Source organism: Rhipicephalus microplus, chromosome 1, assembly GCF_043290135.1.
Source record: "Rhipicephalus microplus isolate Deutch F79 chromosome 1, USDA_Rmic, whole genome shotgun sequence".
Taxonomy (NCBI): domain Eukaryota; kingdom Metazoa; phylum Arthropoda; class Arachnida; order Ixodida; family Ixodidae; genus Rhipicephalus; species Rhipicephalus microplus.
In genome coordinates, this window is record NC_134700.1 from 219,255,551 (window position 1) to 219,276,078 (window position 20,528).

General features: G+C 45.0%; 1 protein-coding gene across 1 annotated transcript in view; it reads right to left on the reverse strand.

Moving 5' to 3' along the window:
- Positions 1-20,528, reverse strand: part of LOC119167000 (uncharacterized) — a 98,810-nt gene that overhangs the window by 26,401 nt on the left and 51,881 nt on the right. The window contains exon 3 of the mRNA XM_075868188.1: positions 18,965-19,101. Coding sequence (XP_075724303.1) covers positions 18,965-19,101 — 137 coding nt within the window. The remainder of the gene's footprint in view (positions 1-18,964; positions 19,102-20,528) is intronic.

The following is a 20,528-nucleotide window of genomic DNA, read 5'->3' on the forward strand; positions in this document are numbered from 1 at the left end:
AGCTTTCGTTTCAAAACACTTTCGTTTCAAAACAGCGTATGCCGATACGCATGCGACAGGCGCTCCTTCGAGGGCCCTTTTTGTATGCACTTGCCCTTTTCACCACTTACCGCCACCGGGCTTTCATGGCACTATGCTGCTGTTGCCAGCGAAATTTATATCTCATGAAAGCTTCGCTTAAAAAAATGGCAACACAAGTGCTACATCAACTATGTCAACATCGATCACATGGCGAAACAGCAGAGCGACGACCGCGGCCAACGTATATCTGTTAGTTACCAAGCTACCAAAGAGGCCATGAACGAGAAAATTTAAACGTGAGGCGAGGCGTTTATACGGGGCACTTTGTGCTCCAATAAATTATGCAATGTCTCGCGCCCACTTTTGAAATACTTCCCTCCTAGGCGTCAGAAAAGCGTGCTTTGCGATGGCTGCTTGCGTAATTTACCGAGATATACGGTGCGCCTGAACGCTGTTATAGTCAGAATGGAAAAGCGGAAAAAGAAGAAAAAGTGCAGCCGCTCACGCATGTGAATGTCTCTAATAAAGATAAAGGGTACGGCCGTCGCAGCTGTGAGAGCGTGCGTTATACTTTACCGACTTTCGCTATCTTGTCCCATGCGCATATAGCAGAGAGTGCTCAAACACAACAATATTAAAAGCTCTACATACGATTTACCCGGACAAGGTGAACATCACCTTAATTTCACTATAACTCGCGTATTCAGCCACTCTGCGCGGCGTTTCGAGCTCGTAAACACGCCTTTCCTATCTATATCTGTATATATATATATATATATATATATATATATATATATATATATATATATATATATATATATATATATTCATCTATCTATCCATTTATCTATCTATCTATCTATCTATCTGTCTGTCTGTCTGTCTGTCTGTCTATCCATCTATCCATGTATCAATCTAGCTTTGTTTTCCGAAGGTGGTGCACGAAAATACCGCCGCAGCACTGGAAAGTCAATGCCCTGCTACGAAAGATGAGTGCCGACTTGATCAGACTCTTCATAAGTGAACAATTCCCTGTCGCCCATGATCGTAAACATAGAAGACCGTAAAGAGGTGCGAGCAAGGATCCCGTGTGAACGACACTTCATTGTGAACAAAGCTCCCTTGCGGGGGCGGCCGTACCGTCAGTAAAAATATTTTCCCTGTGGCCGGCGTCTGTTCAATGTTTTCGCCAATTATTCTTCGGGGCCTCAGGATATTCCGTCAGACCCTTTACCTCATGATCATAAACAGTTACTCTCCACTCCAATGCAGTGTTAGCTTTATGACGTTGGTTTACGGGGAATGACGTCTGGAAAGCGACTTTGGCTATGAGGTATGGCGTAGCGGAGAACTTAGGATTAGTACGACCATCTGGGGTACTTTAACAGGCACTCAGTCACTGGTATCGCAAAGGACAAAGGCGTCGAGCATTTCGCTTCCATCCAAATAGGACCATCATGCAAGGGCGGGATCGAATCCACGCCTTCGTAATCAGCAGCCCCGTAAGACGACCACTAAGTCACCACGTCAGTCTGTATTAACGCGATAGGGTCAGCTCTTTTGTTTCCGCGAAATGGTTATTTTTCATATGTCTTGGGAAGATTTTTTTGTCAGTTTGAAAAAAATTGCTCATTGTGGCATATGAAATTTTGCACAATAAATGCTCGTTCAAAAAAATATATGTTCTAGAGCAACAAAAATATTTTGGAATGAATAAAATTGTAAAACGTGTGTGCTTTTTGGTTGCCGGTAGGTATACAGTACTATTAAAAATACTATATATGCAAAAATACTCACAACAAAGAAAATTCAGTACATACATTTTGAAGATAAATACTTCAGGTGCTGTATAAAAATTAATAAATCTTGTACAGAATGTTTCTATTCAAATAGACAAAAAAAATCAATACCAAGCTAAAGCAAAGCTAAAGCTGCTGGAAACTGACTGACAATGCTACCTCGGCTCTTTCAACATGCGGCGAATCTTCGTAAATATTTTAAGCAGAATAAATCTTCCCTGACTCCTAGCAACCACTCTCCATAGAATAGCTGGAATCAATTTCGGGCAATCATTACTGCTCAACACTGTCAAATTAGGAAGCTGACATTTTATTTCAATATTTGCCTTTCAAAGGTTCTTTTCATTACATAACTGTGCTGTTCAAGTAGCATAATCACGAGGCGCACGAACTTTTGTCAAGTTCACCAGCCTAGTTCATATTTGCTAGAACACACGCACATTGGTTCGCGCAAAGGTCAGCCAAAACAAAATGTTTATTTATTATTTATTTATTTACAAAATGCTACAGGCTAAAATCAAAGCCAATTCAGGTGTGGAAACGAGCACTTGTGCAAAAAAATCTTAATTAATGAGTAGTCCACGCACGCGGTGTACACACAAAATTAATAATCACAAACAAACAATTGTACATATAGCAATTCATATTCAACATCATTTTCACCACATAAATCAGTATCGATTTGTGACCAGAATAAGTATATGTACACAAAACTATTTTTACCAATATACATTCACAATATAACACATGGCACAGCAAGAGGAGTATTATTACGTTAATACTTTCTTGTAAACGGCTGGGATTACTTGTGCACGTACGTTCTTGTACATGCGAACAAAAAAAGGATAGTGCTTAGAGTTATGATGTGATAAAGTCGAAGTAGTCAATGTGTTGCAGCGACTGAAACGGCAGGGCGTTCCAGTCTGCAAATGGTCCGAAGAAAAAGTGAGAACTTAAATGTGGTATAGTACGTGTCTGGAATGGTGTTATCGACGCAGCATGGCGACTTCTAGTTTGTCGTGACTATGATGCTGATATGGGCAAACTGAAATTGATTCTGAAAGTTAAGGGGCTGGACTAACTATCAAAAAGTGCTGAAAGCACGAGGTACAAAGTTAACGTGCCAATATGGAGGATTCAAAACGTCGATCAATGCACACCTGCAGCGTCACACAACTGGGGGGGGGGGGGGGGGCGCTACACTGTCAAAGTGCCTACGCAGCCGGTATCGTGACCCCGAGCTTCGCGCCACTGCGTATTCCTCACGTTAGCTGTCCCCATCAGCTTTGATTGCGTCAGCGGCCCCGACAGGTTCAGCGTTCATCTTGATTCCTTTCCCGGCAACTTACAGCTCGTCAGTCTCCATATGCTCCCAAAACACTAAGCGACGGGGAAAGTCACACAAAAATTAATAGCTCAGAAAAGCAAAGAGGAGACAAGAAAGGTCGTTCCGACGTAACGCAAGTTCCTCTGATATACGAAAGAGCGGCGAATAACGAGTAAAGGAGGGACATAGAGAAGAAAACCCTGGCGCAGGCCGGAGGCTCCCGTTTCTTCGTAAAAGGCTGGCCGTCATCAATCAACCCGCATTGTGCTCCCGTCGCACAAGCCTCCAGCGGTAGACGGCTTGCGAGAGTGACTCGGAGGTTTCTTGCGAGGCTCACATGTAAGTTCGTTCTTTCTCTTTCCTATAGGCTGCTTCCATGGTTTGAAAGACGAAGTCATGGAAAGTGGCACAAATGGTGCGCACTTTTTCCAATAAGTGAATGGGGAAACCGAGGAACTACTTGAGTTGAACAATTTGGGGCTTCCCACAAACCATTTAAAGCTAAGAAAAGAGAGTTCTTCTTTATATTTCATATACGTTTGAGCATCAGAAATCGAAAACAGGGGGGCTTAGGATCGCGCGCATAGAATTTCAATATCAGTCCTCCCTATTCCACATTTTAGCTCTAGTGCACGCGCGAAGTGCTGATGCTCGACGCAGGCGGCGCGATTGAAGAGAGTATCTGACCTGCTCACTGCAGACATATGTCAAAAAAAAAGGGAAAAAAACTAAGAACGGGCGAACACAGACTACTCCACCCACAGTATATTAGTGCAGAGAAACCGGTTCTTCTTCGTGTCTTCTATATTTTTTCAGGGGAGAGCTTTTTCCTTTTCTTTTTGTATGAGAACGGAGGTTTGAGCAATTGGCTGGTATTCATCTTGCAGACAGCGCAACAACCAAGGACGGAAAAGGACGAAACACCGGAGCCGGTGCTTATGGACAAGCGTTCTTTTGTGGAATTCAGCAGTGTTCTCATTTCTACTATTGGTAATATTTTTAAAATTTCATTGTCGATTAGACTACTGACCTGTTCTGTTCAGTTTTTCGTAGAACTGTACGTGTATTTCGCTCACGTACTATGCGTCATGAACAGACCATACGTGTGTCTAGGGAGAGTCTTGTCCTCGGCTTAGGTGCCCGTTACAGCCAGAGACATGGTCATTTTTACAGTAAGGCGAGAGTTACTGTGTTTTATACAATGTGCAATGACAGCGACGATTAGACAACGCCACAGAATCGCGATGAGCGCTGAGAATTCTGGTTTGCGTGAATGAAACCAAAAGAGAACGTTATAAGTAGATCGCATATTTTGACAGCATCGTTGAAATCTAACGCTGTGTATGTGTATTACGGGTCTGTCACTTTGTGCCATCTTGGATGCCCAATATACCTATTTCGTGTTCGTACACGGGGATAGGCACCGTCAACATATCGAAGCTGTTGTAGCGACGTTGGCACGTATACATAGGCTCCGCCCAGCACATAGCTCGCTGCCTCTCTCTATGACATGACGTCACAACTGGCAGAGCAGCTGCAAAGCTACGCGGGCGGCTTTCCGACGCGTTGTGCTCGGAGGCAGCATTGCAACTGCTATGCCGGTCATCACGTGATATCATAGAGGGAGGCAGCAAGCTGTGTGCTGGGCGGAGCGTATACGTGCCGACATCGCTACAAGAGCTTAGATATGTCGCCAGTGCCTACCCCTGCGTACGAACACGAAATATGTCTGCATGGTTCGAGTTATTGAGCCCGAACAAACCCCTTGTGCAACCTTAGTCGATCCACATTTTGACCATACTTCCGTTCCTATGGAACGCCAGCAAAAGCCGGTCAATCAACCATGTTTGATAAAAGATGATGCTGTCACAGTGAAAAAGACTTGTGAAGAATCATCACTCGTTTACACTGATGAATTGGCGCCACGAATGACAGCGTTCTCGTGCCAGCATGTTCTGTCAATTTCAAGAACTAAGAGCTCATACGGCCATGTCATTGGCAGCAGCAAGGATCGCCTCTGAGCCTGGTGTCCCCAAAGACTCTCTTCAAGCAAATGCCTCGAAAACTGTCTGTCTTGTGGGTGTTTTGAGACTCCAAACCAGTGAACTCCTCATTATTATTATTATTATTATTATTATTATTATTATTATTATTATTATTATTATTATTATTATTATTATTATTATTATTATTATTATCATTATTATTATTATTATTATTATTATTATTATTATTATTATTATTATTATTATTATTATTATTATATTTGCATAACGTGGCTCATATGAAGTCAGCATATCACAGGTACCAGAAGACTCGACGATTGCTAGGACTGGCGTCAATGGGAGCGTTTTCGTTGAGAAATAATATAGGCATTCTGATGACAAAAGCGGACTATTTACGATCACTTCCTTTCGAATAAATACAATGCGAAAAAACCTATTTTACTTCCTTCACCCAGCCTGTGCACGCAAACTGGTCATCCTTCTTGGTAACCTCACCACGTTTTTGTTTCGCTCTCTCTTTCTCTTCATTTCAGCACGCGTATCTTGTAGGCATGTATAGAACAAATCGCAAATGTACGTCTCCATAATACTTGGTATTTAGTTAGGACAGAATATGCAACATCTAACACAATGCAAAGACACAAATACACCAAATAAACCACATGCATACGCCTTCTACGTCGGAAGGGAGGGAGAGCTGTTATTTGACAATCCTAGCTTGTATGCACCCTTCTTATGTTTTCCGCCTCAATTTCCTATGGCCCACGTTCACAAGTCACGTCTTATTCATCAGACATGAAAAAAACGTTATGAAAAATAATACAACCACAATAAATCATGAACCAAGGAACAAGAACAAAAGTGTCACTTTATGACCGCTAATCTTTATGGCGATTCATCACATTCATTTTCACTTTATCATTCCTTTTTGTGTCCACCTCAAGCGGCATTGCTTCACAAGCCTCCTCGTATTCGAATCGGCCGCATGCTTATATTAGAAATGAGAAGACGAAATGCTCCAAGGTCCACCAATGTAATCGATCCATGAGATTCGAATAAACAGAGCAGCCAAAACACAAGTTCAAGCCAGCATAAATAAAAAAAATGTCCAGGGCGATAAAACTGGCTCGGTCCCATCCCTTGTTCAGTGCTTTCGACCTGTTAGCACCTCGTTTTGCTCCCATTAATTTCTGCGCATTGGATTGCAACTAATTCGTTCGAGCTTCGTATGCGTTTCACCGTTTCTATTCTCGTCATCTCATCAACGAACATACTGCGCATCGTCGACACGGCACATCAAAGAATAAATCGAAACGTTTTTGTTCGTTTCACTTTTTTTAGAAAAAAAAACAAGATAAAACAAAACAGTCCAAAATGTAGATCAGAAAGTAAATAGTGAATAATTTAGCCGAGAGTGTAAGAGAGTGTCGCTCCATCAGGTCTGTGCAGCCTTGCCAGAAGCTTTCCCAAAAAAAAAAAACTGCACCGAGGTGAGACGGCAGATGGTAAACTATGCCAAAGTGAAGAAATAATTTGCTTGACCTTTACACTTTATTTTTTTCTTCATTTTTTCTTCAGAAGGAAAATAAGGGTCACCTTTTTGCTCAAACAGTTTTCTCGAAGTTTCTGAAGAAAATATATACAACAAACACGTAAGCACGAAGGATAAATGGTTATCTCCCATCTTCTCTATCGGTGCTTCGAAAGAATGAGGAAATTTTGGCAATAGTAGGAGGGCGATAAAGTCATCGGTCCCGTGTATCGCGAAGCCTGCCAGTGTACCCAATGGCGTGATTCGTACCTAAAGGCCGAACAGATGTGCTCTTCTGCCAACAGACTGCGTCATCGTTTTCGTTTCAATCCCACCATCTCTCCTGCTCGCGATGAATCGAAACTCTTCTTCCCTTAGGGAAACGTCCCGCACTCACCTCCTCGCTTCACCAGCGAAGCGTGCTGTACGAGTGTCAAGTTCCTTCTTGGCTATTTTTTTTTCTTTTTCGTTTTGTTAGCCTCTCTCTAGAGTCACCCGGCAAGATTTCAAAAATAGATTCCCCGTCAGAGCGACCAATTTTTGCGAACGGTCAAGCCACTAGAAACAAAACGCGCACGTTTGTACAACGTAAAGGATTTCAGGAGAAAAAAGAAGGAAAATTTATCTCCTTTCTATGTTTACCAAAATGTCACCGAAGGAAAACGGCAAACGAAATCTCATTGCTTTTTTGGAGGAAAAGAAGCTTTCAACCAAAAAAAAAGTAAAAATAAACGCATCGGGAGGAAGAACATGGAGATACCAATTGCGTTACGCTCAAAAGAAGTGACTCTCTCTGTTTTATATCTGTTTCACAAACGAAATTTCCTATGTTCGCTTTCCGTTGGAGGGGAAAAAACGACTACTTTTTTTTTCGAAAGTCTGCCCCTAGGCATAATAATTTTTGAAAAATACACATACAAGTTTTCTTCATGTATGAAGTCTAATAGAGAACGGTGGTGTGGTCCACGAAGTCAGCGGTCAAAGTCGGGTGGTCGACCTGGCCTGAGACCTGTTGCACGGAGGTGACGGTGACGACTTAATTGTAGACCAGTGCAGGTTTACAGTAAGTGTAAGGCAGTTACATCTTGGATGGCGGCCGGCACGAAATGGGCATGATGTGTCATACGGGCCTCGGCACTTTTGCGCCCAAAGGGTGGTCACGGTTGGGGTAAGCACAACCTCAACACGACCACTTAAGCTGTAATACCAGCCCCAGGTGCACTATCCTACCCTTGTTTGTCCTGCGTCTTCGACATCGGTCTGCAAGGGCTCGTTTCGTGCTTTGACCCCCTGAAACCATCAGTATAACGTGAACGTCCCCCAAAAAAGTCCACCAAGCACTCAAGTAATCGAGCGAGCATCCGCAGGCGTCTTTCAGAAGTATATTTGACATGTTTACTATAGTCTTACTGACAAATGTTTCATTTTGGCTCAGGCAAATATTTTAAGAACAAAATATTGTCATTCTAGTTAGCTTACAAATGCAACGTATTATTTGTAGCCAAAATTTGCACTCTATACCTAGATATACATATTATACGGCGTCTCGGGAAGTCGGCGTGGAAACGAGGACATTATTGCGAACGATCCTTGCTTTTACCGCGTTATCTTATCATGGTAGGCGTCTTATCAATCCCTCTTCCGTAAGAGCTGCTGCATTGACACTTCAGAAATGACTGTTATCGACAACAATTAGCCTAATATCTTTCAAATTTCCCGTTAACTATCTTTCAACACAGTAAAAATAACACTTCGAACTCCACCAGTATACTGGTGTATACAATATGTGTACACATATATACTGGTGTATACAATATGTGTACACATATATTGTATACAATATATGTATACATATATTGAGAAAAATATTAATAATGGGCGAAACGTGAAATTATAGTGAAAAGAATATTTCCTGTTGCCAAGACCAAGGTCGAGGCCGTATGCGAAGATGAACTATATGTGTAGGAAGTGCATATTTTAGAGCTCGTTTTTTCTAGTTAGACAAAATATTAATAAGATCTAACTGAGAATAATCCAACGAAAGGATAGAAGTTGTTAGACCTAATTGCAATGTAAATGTGAAGTGTATGAAAAGATAACTTGCCATGCCACTTCTACATGCGTCATACGAAGGTCACAGGTTTGGTTCCTGCCCACGGCAAGCTATCTCTCCATCCAAATTTTTTTCTTCACATTTACATTACAATTAGGTCTAATAATTTCTCCTATACTTTCCTTGCATTATTGTGGAGACGACAACGAAGTGATTCTTTCACAGAAGGCTTGTACCCTTGTCTCAGTTTTTTTTTTTGCTTTCCTGCAAATCCTGGGAGCTACCACTTCTTCCTTTGCGCTGAGGCTTCAGGATACACCTGAGAATGTTCCTGGCGTGCAGCCGTCACGTCGGGCTTCGTCCAGCAAACGTGGCAACGCGTCGAGCGACACAGACAGCGAGGCAACCGATTTGTACTCGGATGGCTTCGAGTGATCGGACGATAACTTAAAGGTCGTCATCAACCGAACTACAAAACGAAGACTGCTGCGGACGGTGTAGTCGGCAAGTGTTTCCACCTTTAAGACTGCATCACAGCGCTGGCCACACGCCATGCTGTTCATACCCGAATACCCTGCGACCAATTTGCGACTCCTCAACAGGCAAGTTCTTTCTGTGCTTCTCAAGCAAACCGCGCCAAATGAGATCAAAGACGTGAAGATAAATGCACAGAAGAATGTTCTTGCGTGGACGTTAAGCACCGTAGCGCACTGCAAAGTCTTCGGCACATAACAGAAATCGGCAACGTGAAAATGCGGCCAATGGTCGCTACATGTTGTAATGACACTCTAGGCGTCATATATGATGTGGATCTTCCATCCCAGCTAATGACCTGCCAATATTATTGAGCCAGCTTCAGATGGCACTCGAATCACGCACATCACCAGACTTGGCACCTCACGCTGCTTGAGGTTTGTGTTCGAGGAAGACGGCCTACCCTCGTACGTCGGAGTTAGCCATGTTCGCCACTCAGCACGTCCATACGGAAAGAAAGGAGAGACTGACAGTAATTTCACTGCAGCGTGTAGAAGTTCACTTGAGGTGAACTTCTACACGCTGCAGTGAAATAACTGTCAGTCTCTCCTTTCTTTCCTTCTCTTCCCTCTTTCTCATATTTCTTGTCCCCTTCCATAATCCCCCAGTGTAGGGTATCAAACCGGATGTCTTTCTAGTTAGCCTCCCTGCCTTCTTCCTTTTGTTGCTTCCTTCCTCCCTCTTTTGCATTGCTGTCTGTTAGATTTTTTTTAATATTGTGTCTAACAAGAAAAAAGGAGCCCTTAAGTATACACTTTCTTTCTTCATTCATTAACGAGGGTCTCATTCTGGTAGACTTGGCGCGTTTAGGTAGTATACGAGGGATTATTTGTCAGCTACCAGCTCTCAATAAGTTCACGTGCTGCGTGACGCAAAAGAGGCTAAGAAACAGTGCTCCACACTCGCCGCCACGGCTGCTGGTGGCGCTGCCTGACAGTCCCACGTTTAAGTTTAATTCACATATATACCTATTAAAGTGGAACAGGGGAGGGGGGACAACCGCCGTGGCAGCTCAGTTAATAGAGCATCGAACGCGTTATTTGAAGGTCGGAAGTTCGGTTCCTGCCCACGGCTAGTTATCATTTCATCTACTTTTCTTTCTGCACATTTACATTACAATTAGGTCAGATAACACCCCTTGTACTTTCTATGCATTGTTTTCTGATTATATATATATATATATATATATATATATATACGTCAGCAGTAAACCGACAACCACCCTTCTTTTTTTTAATGTTTAATGTGCGATAATCGACCACCGATTCGATAACTGCCTGTTTCTGGTGCCATAGAGTGCAGCTCTCGGAACAGAGTGGCAGAAGAGAGCTGCACTGAACTGTACAATGCGTGCATGCACGTAGCCCCGTTCAATCTTGCCGCTGTGCTTCATTATGCTGTGTTTATAACTGGGCGGCCGAAGCTCGCACATTCAGGTAAAAAAAAAAAGGGGGCAGCTTTACTATATCTTACATTATTTACTACATACCAACATGCTAACACGTTCCGTCAGCAGCAGGTATTATTAGTACGAAGTTATTTTTTACATAATAAGTAAACTGTAACGTAGCTTACACCATCACCACGCACATATCACGTTTTTAATACTTGCTTTTTTTTTTGCTTTTTCTTCTCTTTTCCTGCTCTCCTCTTCCTAGGGCCTCTTTGTCCTTAATACCCTTCTTCCGTGTAGAGTAGCACGTAGGCGCCTTACATACGCTGGCATAATTCTATGTTTTTTTGTTAACGAGCTTTCTCTTTTTTCTCACCCACATTTCTCAAAGTTCTTTTCGCAGTGAAAGTAATCACTTCTTTCAGTACCGTGAGCTCCGAGTCGGTGCAAAACTTTGAAGAAAGCGATACTTGCTGTGCACCCGTTTCGTTTGATTCATCGAACTCGTCGCTTCTCAACTTTCCCCCGTATCGAACGGCAGCAGCTGGCGATAAACGTGCAGCTTTCTTTTTTTCTTCCTACTCTGTGATATCGCATTTCAATCAAACCGTTTGCTTCATGCCTTTCCTCGCCTCTATTCACAGTCCCTTATTGCTCTTTTTTTTTCGCTGTAAATGTAGTAACTCTTCGTCTGATAAAACAAACACAAACCGATTCTGAAAGGAGAATGAAAACACCTTAGCCATTGATGCCTTATTTATACGTTTAGCGATCTAGTGTACGACAAGTATATACCAGTGGAGTTGCGCGATCGCTTTCCGGGACACGTCCGTAATCGCATCTTGAAGCCTGCTTTACATTATCCTGTCAACCTAACAGATCATTTACACCATGCGCGCTTTGAGCGCAAACCCTCAAATTTACTCCTTTTACGTAATAAAGATATATATTTCCTGTTTTTTACAGCCTACGTCTCTTTCCTTCGCAGCGGGGAACTAGCAGAGAAACAGTCGACGAGGTGAGGAGCATTCGAAAGGGAAAGGGCGGTGCCCGGCTGTGGAGTAGAATCGAAATTGCCTCGGTCTCTAACAGCGACTTCGCAGTGGGTCAAATAACAGATAAAGTAAAAGAAATGGGACGCGGCGAACACGGGGCACCTTTTGTTCGCATCGTCGGGTCGATCCGGCGACCGGAACTCATTTGCGCCTTTTCTGTTGCCGCGCTGCCGCCACCACCGTGGGCGACATAATTTCACTTTAGCCCTTGCTTTCCGCTTGCTTTCCCAGGAACTCTGTGGCACGCACGCACGCACGCACATGGACGCGCACTGGCGCTAACGAATGTGGGACGCGGTCAGTCGCGTCGTGGAATGAAAGAAGCAAGAGGTGAACAGGCGTTGCCGGTTGCCGTGTTACATCGATCCGGCAAAAGGGGGTGCTAGTGTGCACAGTGGGAAGACGGGAAAGGTGGCGCTATTTTGTTGTACATGCGTGCACGTTGCAGGGACAAACAGGCGGACGCGCGTGAGCTCACAGTCGCATCACGATGAGAGCCGCCACCACTGCCGCGCAAGCACACACGAGGGCTGCCTCATGTCGCGAGTGGGCCCGGCGTCGGCACCTCGCTCATGTGTTATGCATGGCCAGCCGGTCCACCCGCATCGCACTAACCCCCTCCACCACCCCTATACCCTGCGGTCCACACGCACACACAACACGGTCGACGCTTGGCGGGGTTGTATTAGCCGCCACGGCGATGCACAACTCGGCCGCAGGCTTCGCGCTCGTCGTGGTAGTATACGCTCGTGTGGTCCACTCAGAAAATGCGCTCGGTATCTTTTCCCCTATCATTCTCGCCCACCATCCTCGCGGAACCGCTCCCTGTGTATCTTTTTACGCTTTCTAGTATCGCTCTTCGGGTCACGTCTAGCAGTAAGAGGAAAAGGACGCGCATGGGGAAAGGGGGGACGCTTCCTCGATGTGGCCCTTTCCCTAAAGTAGAGCACCGGGCACAAACACGCACAGAGAGGGGAATACATACACGGACAAGGTATTGGCGAAAGCGGTGGACGCTCAAGCAGCGCACAAGCTCGCTCCGCCGCCTTTACTGATGCCATGCGACGCTCGGAATAACGCAGCAGCTGCAACATTGAGAAGCCTGGAGCAAAAAAGGAGTAGCCTATAGAGACGGCCGCCTCAGGCGCGCGTGCCTCGAGACCATTAGGAAACGATTCCAGACTCCCCACGACCCCAGACTCCCCACGCAGCTGTAGTGCCGAAAGAAAGCCATCTTTGCCTCTGTTGCGATTGGTGTGTGCTTATTGCATCGTCGATGGCGTCGCTGCTGGTTCCCGAGCGAAGTGCATGTGGTGCGGCAATGCAGAGTCTGGGAATGGGGACAGCTTTTTTTCCCTTCTTATCAAGCTGAAAGCTTTGTCCTAGAAGCCTACCGTAAGCATTCCTAGGAAAAGCGTGGGTGTGTATTCGACGTGCGCAACGGCTTAGCTCCCTTTTATCTCACCCCGACGTTGCCGCGAAACTGTTGTTTGTACCCGAATATAGCCGTTTTTCATCGAGAATATAAAAACGACACAGTGACGACGCGTGGATTCTAAAGTGTACATTCGTTTCACATTTCTTTAGCCGTAACACCTGTGTGAAATGGCCCATGTAAGTGGGGTTCTAGTCTTTATTTCTGTACGATAAGAAAGGTAGAAGCGAGAAAACCGTGGCGCTTCGTGTTAAGGAGTTGCGATGCGGCACTCTAAGGATTAGAGTGTGACGCTATTGTTCCATTTAGGGAGTGCAACGAGCTCCATGGAAGTGCATCTCTTTCCTCGTCCAGTCTACAACCTATAGACCGTTTCACTAGAGACCCCCCTTGGGTGCCGATTAGTCCTCTTCAGGCCGTTGTTAACATGTGTGACCTCCTAAAAATGCACCGCTGAGGCTGTGACGTCGACTTTTCTACTCCTGTGCAACAGCCCAGAAAGGAGGCGACCCTCTTCTCTTTTAAAAAAGAGGTCAATATATATGCACCACTCAGATTTCTCAAATGTGGCATTCGGCAAAAAACTCAGACGAACAATCTTGCACAACCTGTTGTCTCCACGGCTCCTCGAAAATTTAGCTTTTAGAGATGGACTTTAATTTTAGATGCGGAAGCATCTTATACTCGCGCCTTGTAGTGCACCGTCCGCGCCATCCGCGCCGTCCGCACCGCTTCTCGAACATTCGACAGCTGACGCGCGCGCATGCGCCGTCGCGCCGTCGCCCACCATCTGTGCCGCGCGCGCTTCTCCTTCGAGAACATTCGACAGCTGACAGCGCATGCGCCGTCGCGCCGTCGCCATCTGTGCCGCGCGCTCGCTTCTCCTTCGAGAACATTCAACAGCTGACAGTGCATGCGCCGTCGCGCTGTATATATACTCAAGGTCGGCGCTCGCTCGCTCAGTTGCCGCTCGTCGGTTGGTTTGTACGGCGCGTCGACGTCCAAGGTCGCGGTGAAATGAATTCCAACGAATCCACAAACACAATGATCGACGTCCCTTCGACCAGCGCCGTCCTTTCGCATACGTGTGTACGTGTTCACTCATTTAACACCCCCTCCTACAACCACGTTAACCAATTTAGCCATCGACCCAATTAAGTCGCAATTTAACACCTCATTTCACAACCACGTTAACCAATTTAGCCATCGACCCAAGTAAGTCGCACTTTAACACCCCGTTAACCAATTATATGCTCCGCATCCTCCTCAGTGTTCCCCCGAGGGAAGCTGCGGGCAATTTTTTTTTCTGCACTGATTGAGCCTCGCGAAAACGCCCCTTTTACTCCACGTAGCATTTTTTAAACACGTGTTTCGCTTTGAATAGGTAAAGATCACAATCAGTACTGATCTATGACATAAGGTTCAGAAAAGAACATTGAGGGACTTTCTATGAACGCAAAATTTGAGTCGTCAGAATTGTAAAGCAAAATACGAAAATCGATTTTCATCTTTGGCGTACAAAATAAATGGACCGAGTGTGGCCCCGAAATATGTTCGAAAGACGAAAAAAGAAAAAAAAGAAAAGCCTAGCCGTTTGCAAAATGTGCAGGGTAAAAGGGGCGTGCCGCTTCTTTATGATTCATTCTTCCTTTTGTACATATATTACAGGGCTCCCCTCTTATAGGCTTTTCCCTCATCTCTTAAAGAAAAGGAAAAGAAACGCGCATTGCTATTTTTCTTGTATGCAGCCGTAAAGAGCGGAAGTGCTTTTGCCAAATCCCGGAAGCGTTTTTCTTATATCTCTACGGGGAGGACGTGGTAGGTAATGTGTTGTTCAACGATTCTTCGGGCACGAAGGGAGGAACCTTAAGTCCAGAAACATTCGTCCCGTATCCAAGAGACTACTCAGTGTTTTTGTTTGTTTGTTTGCTTATTCTGTTGCGTTTGTGTGTTTTTTTTTCATAAGTTGGTATCTCAATATGGCTATAGGGCCCTCAAAACTACGCGGGGGGAAAGGGCGTGGAGCTCACACGTTGCGTCTCTCCGGATGCAAGTACACGTCCTTCTACAAGCCACATAATCTAAAACAGCTTATTTCTAACATTCCTTTCTGCGTCTTCTTTTGATTATTTGCGGTGCAACGAGAAAAGCAGCGATTACGTATATCCGCTTCCGGGGAACCCTATTTCGGGGGTGCGTTCTTTCGATCAGGGACACTTCATGCGCACAGTCGGTGGCACAACGTACGCTCCTAACGGTACGTCAGGCAGCTCATATAGAAAGATATAAGAATTCGTAAGAAATGCGAGCAAGCATGGCACTGGCATTGCGAACGTTGAACGCCGTCCCATCATTGAGAGCCAGCGGCCGAGTGGGGCTGGCTTGGTTGCTGCACTATCGAGGAAGTAAAATTGCCAGTGTTGCTTTATTAAAAGCGTTTTCGAACTTTTGTCCTTTCTTTTTCTTTCTGTAGTTCTGCAACGCGCGCCCATTTCGAATCTCATTTCCTGTTGGCTGGAAAGGCGGAGCTTTAGACTCGGACGAATCGTCGTCCAGGATCTCCAAAACAGGTTTCTCAGAAAGTGCTCTAAATGTGATGTATGAAAGTGTATACTTTTCAGAAGTAGCTTTTGATAATTTTTGAAATAATATTGTTGTCACCAGCTTGAGAATTCGTGCAGATTTTTACAGTAATAGCGTACGAATTCTCATTACAACATTATTATCATGAATAAAGAGAACATACACGAACACACTATAAACATACAAAGACAAGAGGCTGAAATTCGTCGCCTGAAATGGACAGAAATCCAGCCCACATGATGGGCTGAGAAAATTGATTGATATGTGGGGTTTAACGTCCAAAAAACACCATATGATTGTGAGAGACGCCGTAGTGGAGGGCTCCGAAAATTTCTTCCACCTGCGGTTCTTTAACGTGCACCCAAATCTGAGCACACGGGCCTACAGCATTTCCGCATCCATCGGAAATGCAGCCGCCGCAGTCTGGACTTGATCCCGCGACCTGCCGGTCAGCTGCCCAGTCCCTTAGCCACTAGACCACCGTGGCGGGGCGATGGGCTGAGAAAATCAGGATAAATTACAGAGGAAAGCACATCGCAATCACACATCTCAACACATGCGGTGCACGACGGTATAGTCTTATGGTTCCCAACAATTCGAACATGATTTCGAGAGCCTTATAACCCAGCTTCAGTTTTAGTTTTATTGAGCATTTTCTTTAGAGAACTGCGAAATTAAACGCAAGAATGGAAGCAAAAGGCTGCTATGTTAGCTAGCAGCTTGACGGGGCTCCTACCTCTTTGTATTTGGAATCGCAGAAACCACAGAGCACAGATATGAAAACAATTGGATGTTAATTTTCAAACTTCAGAAAATCATTAAATAATGGGAAACAGCATATTATATTAGAGTTTCAGGTTTACATAGAAATGAGCAAAGCACGCACAAAAACACATTCAAACAGTGCACAGTCAATTATACAACAATACGCGTGTTGCTAAATGGCTAACAAAAGACTACAAATTATAAAAAAAAGCTTGAAACATTGAGCATACGAAAAATACAAGTTCTGAAGAGGTACAATGGAAAACACTGATAAGAAATAGGTTATATGTTTAACTCGTTAAAAAAGAAAATTTACATAGGACATTTTACGAAAATTTACGTAAGAAGCAACAAAGTTGGATGACATAAATTACATTCATGAGCACTATTATAGCGTGCTTTCTTTTATACAGTGTTCTTGCCGAATAAATAGGATAAATTAAACTACGCAGCGCACTTCTAGATGAGTAACTTCTTAGGTTGTTTTTTTGTTTTGTTTTCAGGTACATCACAGCTCATTTACGACCTTCCGAAACAAGAAATTATCGAGCGAACTTCGAGCAAAATTAGAACGCTGCTCAAATTTGGCGCTGTTCCACGTCATTAACCGCAGGGTTCAAACCGCATCATTATGCAGTCAACAAATCACTGGCCGGAGGCGAAAGCGCTGTAGGCCCGTGTGCCCAGATTTGGGTACACGTTAAAGATCTCCAGGTGGTCTAAATTTCCGGAGCCCTCCACTTCGGCGTCTCTCATAATCATATGGTGGCGTTGGGACGTTAAACCCCACATATTATTCAATCAGCTCACTGGCCTTTAGGTACTGGTGGCGCCGCCTGCCAGCTTATTCAGAGATACATACCTGTCACTTGCTCCGCTTCAGCGTCTCGTGTGCTGATAACCTATAAAATCTACCTGAGCTTCCAGCAGCCTCAACAGGTTTTAGGCGCGAAGCTTCTTATAGCGGCACCCATACGTCCCTCGTAGTCGTTGTAGTATGTAACAAGTATAACATTTTGACCTCCAAGGTGGAGCCAATGAGAGATTTCTTCTGTGCGTTGTTGAACAATAAAAAATAGCGGTCAATGTACATGCCAATGGCTGCTAATTGGGAATGAGAGAAAGGAGCATTCGGCTTTTAGTTAACGCGCAGGCTGCGATCCCCATTAGCAGCCATTGGCATGTACATTGAGCACAATCTGACAAGAAAGGGTTGCTACGTTATACTCGCTGGGTGTAACCTCCTTAGTTTTAGAAAGGTTTAGCGAGGATTGGGCCGCAGTGCCATGAATACAGTGAACTAGTATATACCATGAACTCGAGGAGGTTAAAGGTCGGAAGTAGACCCGAAGCGCAAGCCGTAAGAAAGTGTGCGTGTGCCACCTCTCGTTTAGTCCTTGGAATGTACGCTGGATGGTGGTGCTTCTATATGGGGAATATATGATGAAAAGATGCGAGATGGTGGTACTTGGAGTGTTGAATAGATGGACGAACGGACACAGAGACAGATGCATGGATGGGCGCATGAACGGACGCAGGGGCGGATGCATGGATGAACGCAGGGACGAACGCACGAACAGACGCACGCACGGACGGGCGGATGGACGCATGGACGGTCACACAGACGGACGCATGGACGGACGGAAGCAAGAACGAATGGACGGACGGACCATGACGTCACATAACCTGACGTCACACGATGACGACAGCACATTACATCGTCACTTGGTCAAAGGGGAGCCGATCACGGAGGCAGTGCAAAAACCAGGTGCAGAAATCTTGCAGTGCCTCCAATCCCGGAAGCCATGCGGCCCTACGTTAGGAACAGAGAATTTTCGCACGTGAGAGGGGCAGGATCATTTAATGTATCGACTGAGAAGAAAACGAAGATGGCATTTGCCTTCGGTTTGTCTTACTCGAATGCATAAGGGTCAAAGCGACTTTCCTTTTTGAAGTTGTGCATTGCATTTGTTATCGGAACGCGTCGGCTTTAGCAATAAGAACGTGAGCATATGCCCCCAGTTTGTCCAAGCTGAACCCCATCGACAAGCCGGGCATAAGGCATATAGTACCAGCGTTTACCCTCCTGACAGCTTACCATATTGGAAAAAACGCCGGATAACAACAGCTTGAATGCTCGAGATGCGAGCCTGTTCATTTTCTGAAATATTCTGCTCGCAAAACTGCGTTTGCCCGAAATTTATCTAACTTGTGTCCCATCACGATAAGCGAATTACTCTTGCTGTGAATATCACTTCACAGAAGGCCCAACACTGTGGTTAAAACATACTACTACTCATTTTCTTCCAAGTTAACAGATAGTTCAGATAAATTAGACATCGTGCGTCTAGGAATCTAACTTAGCGTTAACTCTAGCTTACGAAGTGTACATAACATATACGTGCGAACCTGTGTAGCGCGTGCGCGTGCAAGAGAATGCATAGAGCATAGATATATCTCACCGGAGAAGTCTCGCATGTCCATCTTGTGGGCGACGAGCAGCGCCCGGCACTTGGTCAGCTCTCGCAGGAGCATCTGTGTGCAGCACACCAGGTTCACCAGCTGCTGCGAGTCCACCGGGATGCCGTCCGACACGGCGCTGAAACAAAGAGGAGAATAGATGCCGCGTTCCTTCAAGTTCACTGAATTTCCGTTCGAATACGAAATCCGAGTACGACAGAGCTACCGGGGATCACTAATACGACGACTATCACTTGTGCTCATTCGCAACAGCGTTCTCGTCAGTTCTCGAAGGACGAAGAGGATTGAAGGCGGAAGGACAGGGAGGTTAGCCAGTTCTCAGACCAGCTGGCTACCTTGTGCTGGGGAAGGGGGTAAGGGGAATAAAATATGAGGGAAACGAGACGTTGAAGGAGAGAAAAAAAAGGAGAAAGACGACAGTACGACCCACGGTGGTGCTTATAGTCTGTCTCTAAGACCATTTGCCCGCAAGAAGCGCAACAACGCTCTCAATGCCTTGCGTGCCGAGGACGGTCTCGGCCAGTGTCCTAAAACCCTTTTTTCCGACAATTGTCGATTGTCTAGTTTATCAAAAAATTTCGACAGTTCTTTTCTTGGCGCGGAGACTCGCAGAGAAGATGGGAGAATGTCTCCACGCAGCCACAGTTGTCGCATGTCGGGCTGCTCGCCATTCCGATTCGAAACGAATAAGCATTCGTTAAGGCCACCCCAATCCACAGGCGGCACAAAAGTGTCTCCTCAGCTCCGGTTATTCCTAATGGAAAACGGAGCTGAAGGTGTGGGTCCAATTTACAAAGGCAGACGTTGGTGAATGTTGGTGATCAGTTCTCGAAGCTTTCTCTGGCAGTAAGCTACCTTCGACCGTGCGCAGGTAGACAAGAATTATTTATCAGTAAATGTGAGAATGTATTGAAATAGCTTGAAAGTCTCTTAGCCCTACGGCACTCACTTCGGCATCTCGCTTTTAGTCACTCTCGAGAGCAGCTCGTTAGAAGCTGTTAAAGTAATAATGATTGTCGGGAATTAGCGTTTCAGAACCTAATTTAATTATGGGGGACGCCGGAGTGGAAAGCCTTGAAAATGTCGACCACCCGGCATTATTTAACACGCACCTAGTTCTAAGCACACGGATTTCCAGCATCATCGCCTCTATCGAAAACTTGGCCGGGACTACATCCCGCAATCTTCGCGTCGGCGGTCGAGCACCTTAACCACTAGATCATCGTAGTGGAGGGAGGCTTTTACGATACCTGACTTGAGTTCAGTCTACCTCACTGTATATTCACACACGAAGAAAAGTGCCCGTATGGGGGACTCTAATACCGCGAGTAAGAGAGAAAATTAAGAATTCACCTTCAACTGCCCAGTTCACGACAATATGTTACATTTTCACCTCCGTGTTTTGTCAATGAAATACGGGAACGTCTCATTCTCTAATGACAATTGGTTGGAAGATCACTTGAGTGCCTGAGTAGTACTCCCATCTTATCGAAGTAAGCATGAAACGAATAGTTATTCGTGCTCAAAGTAATTTCGCAGCAAACC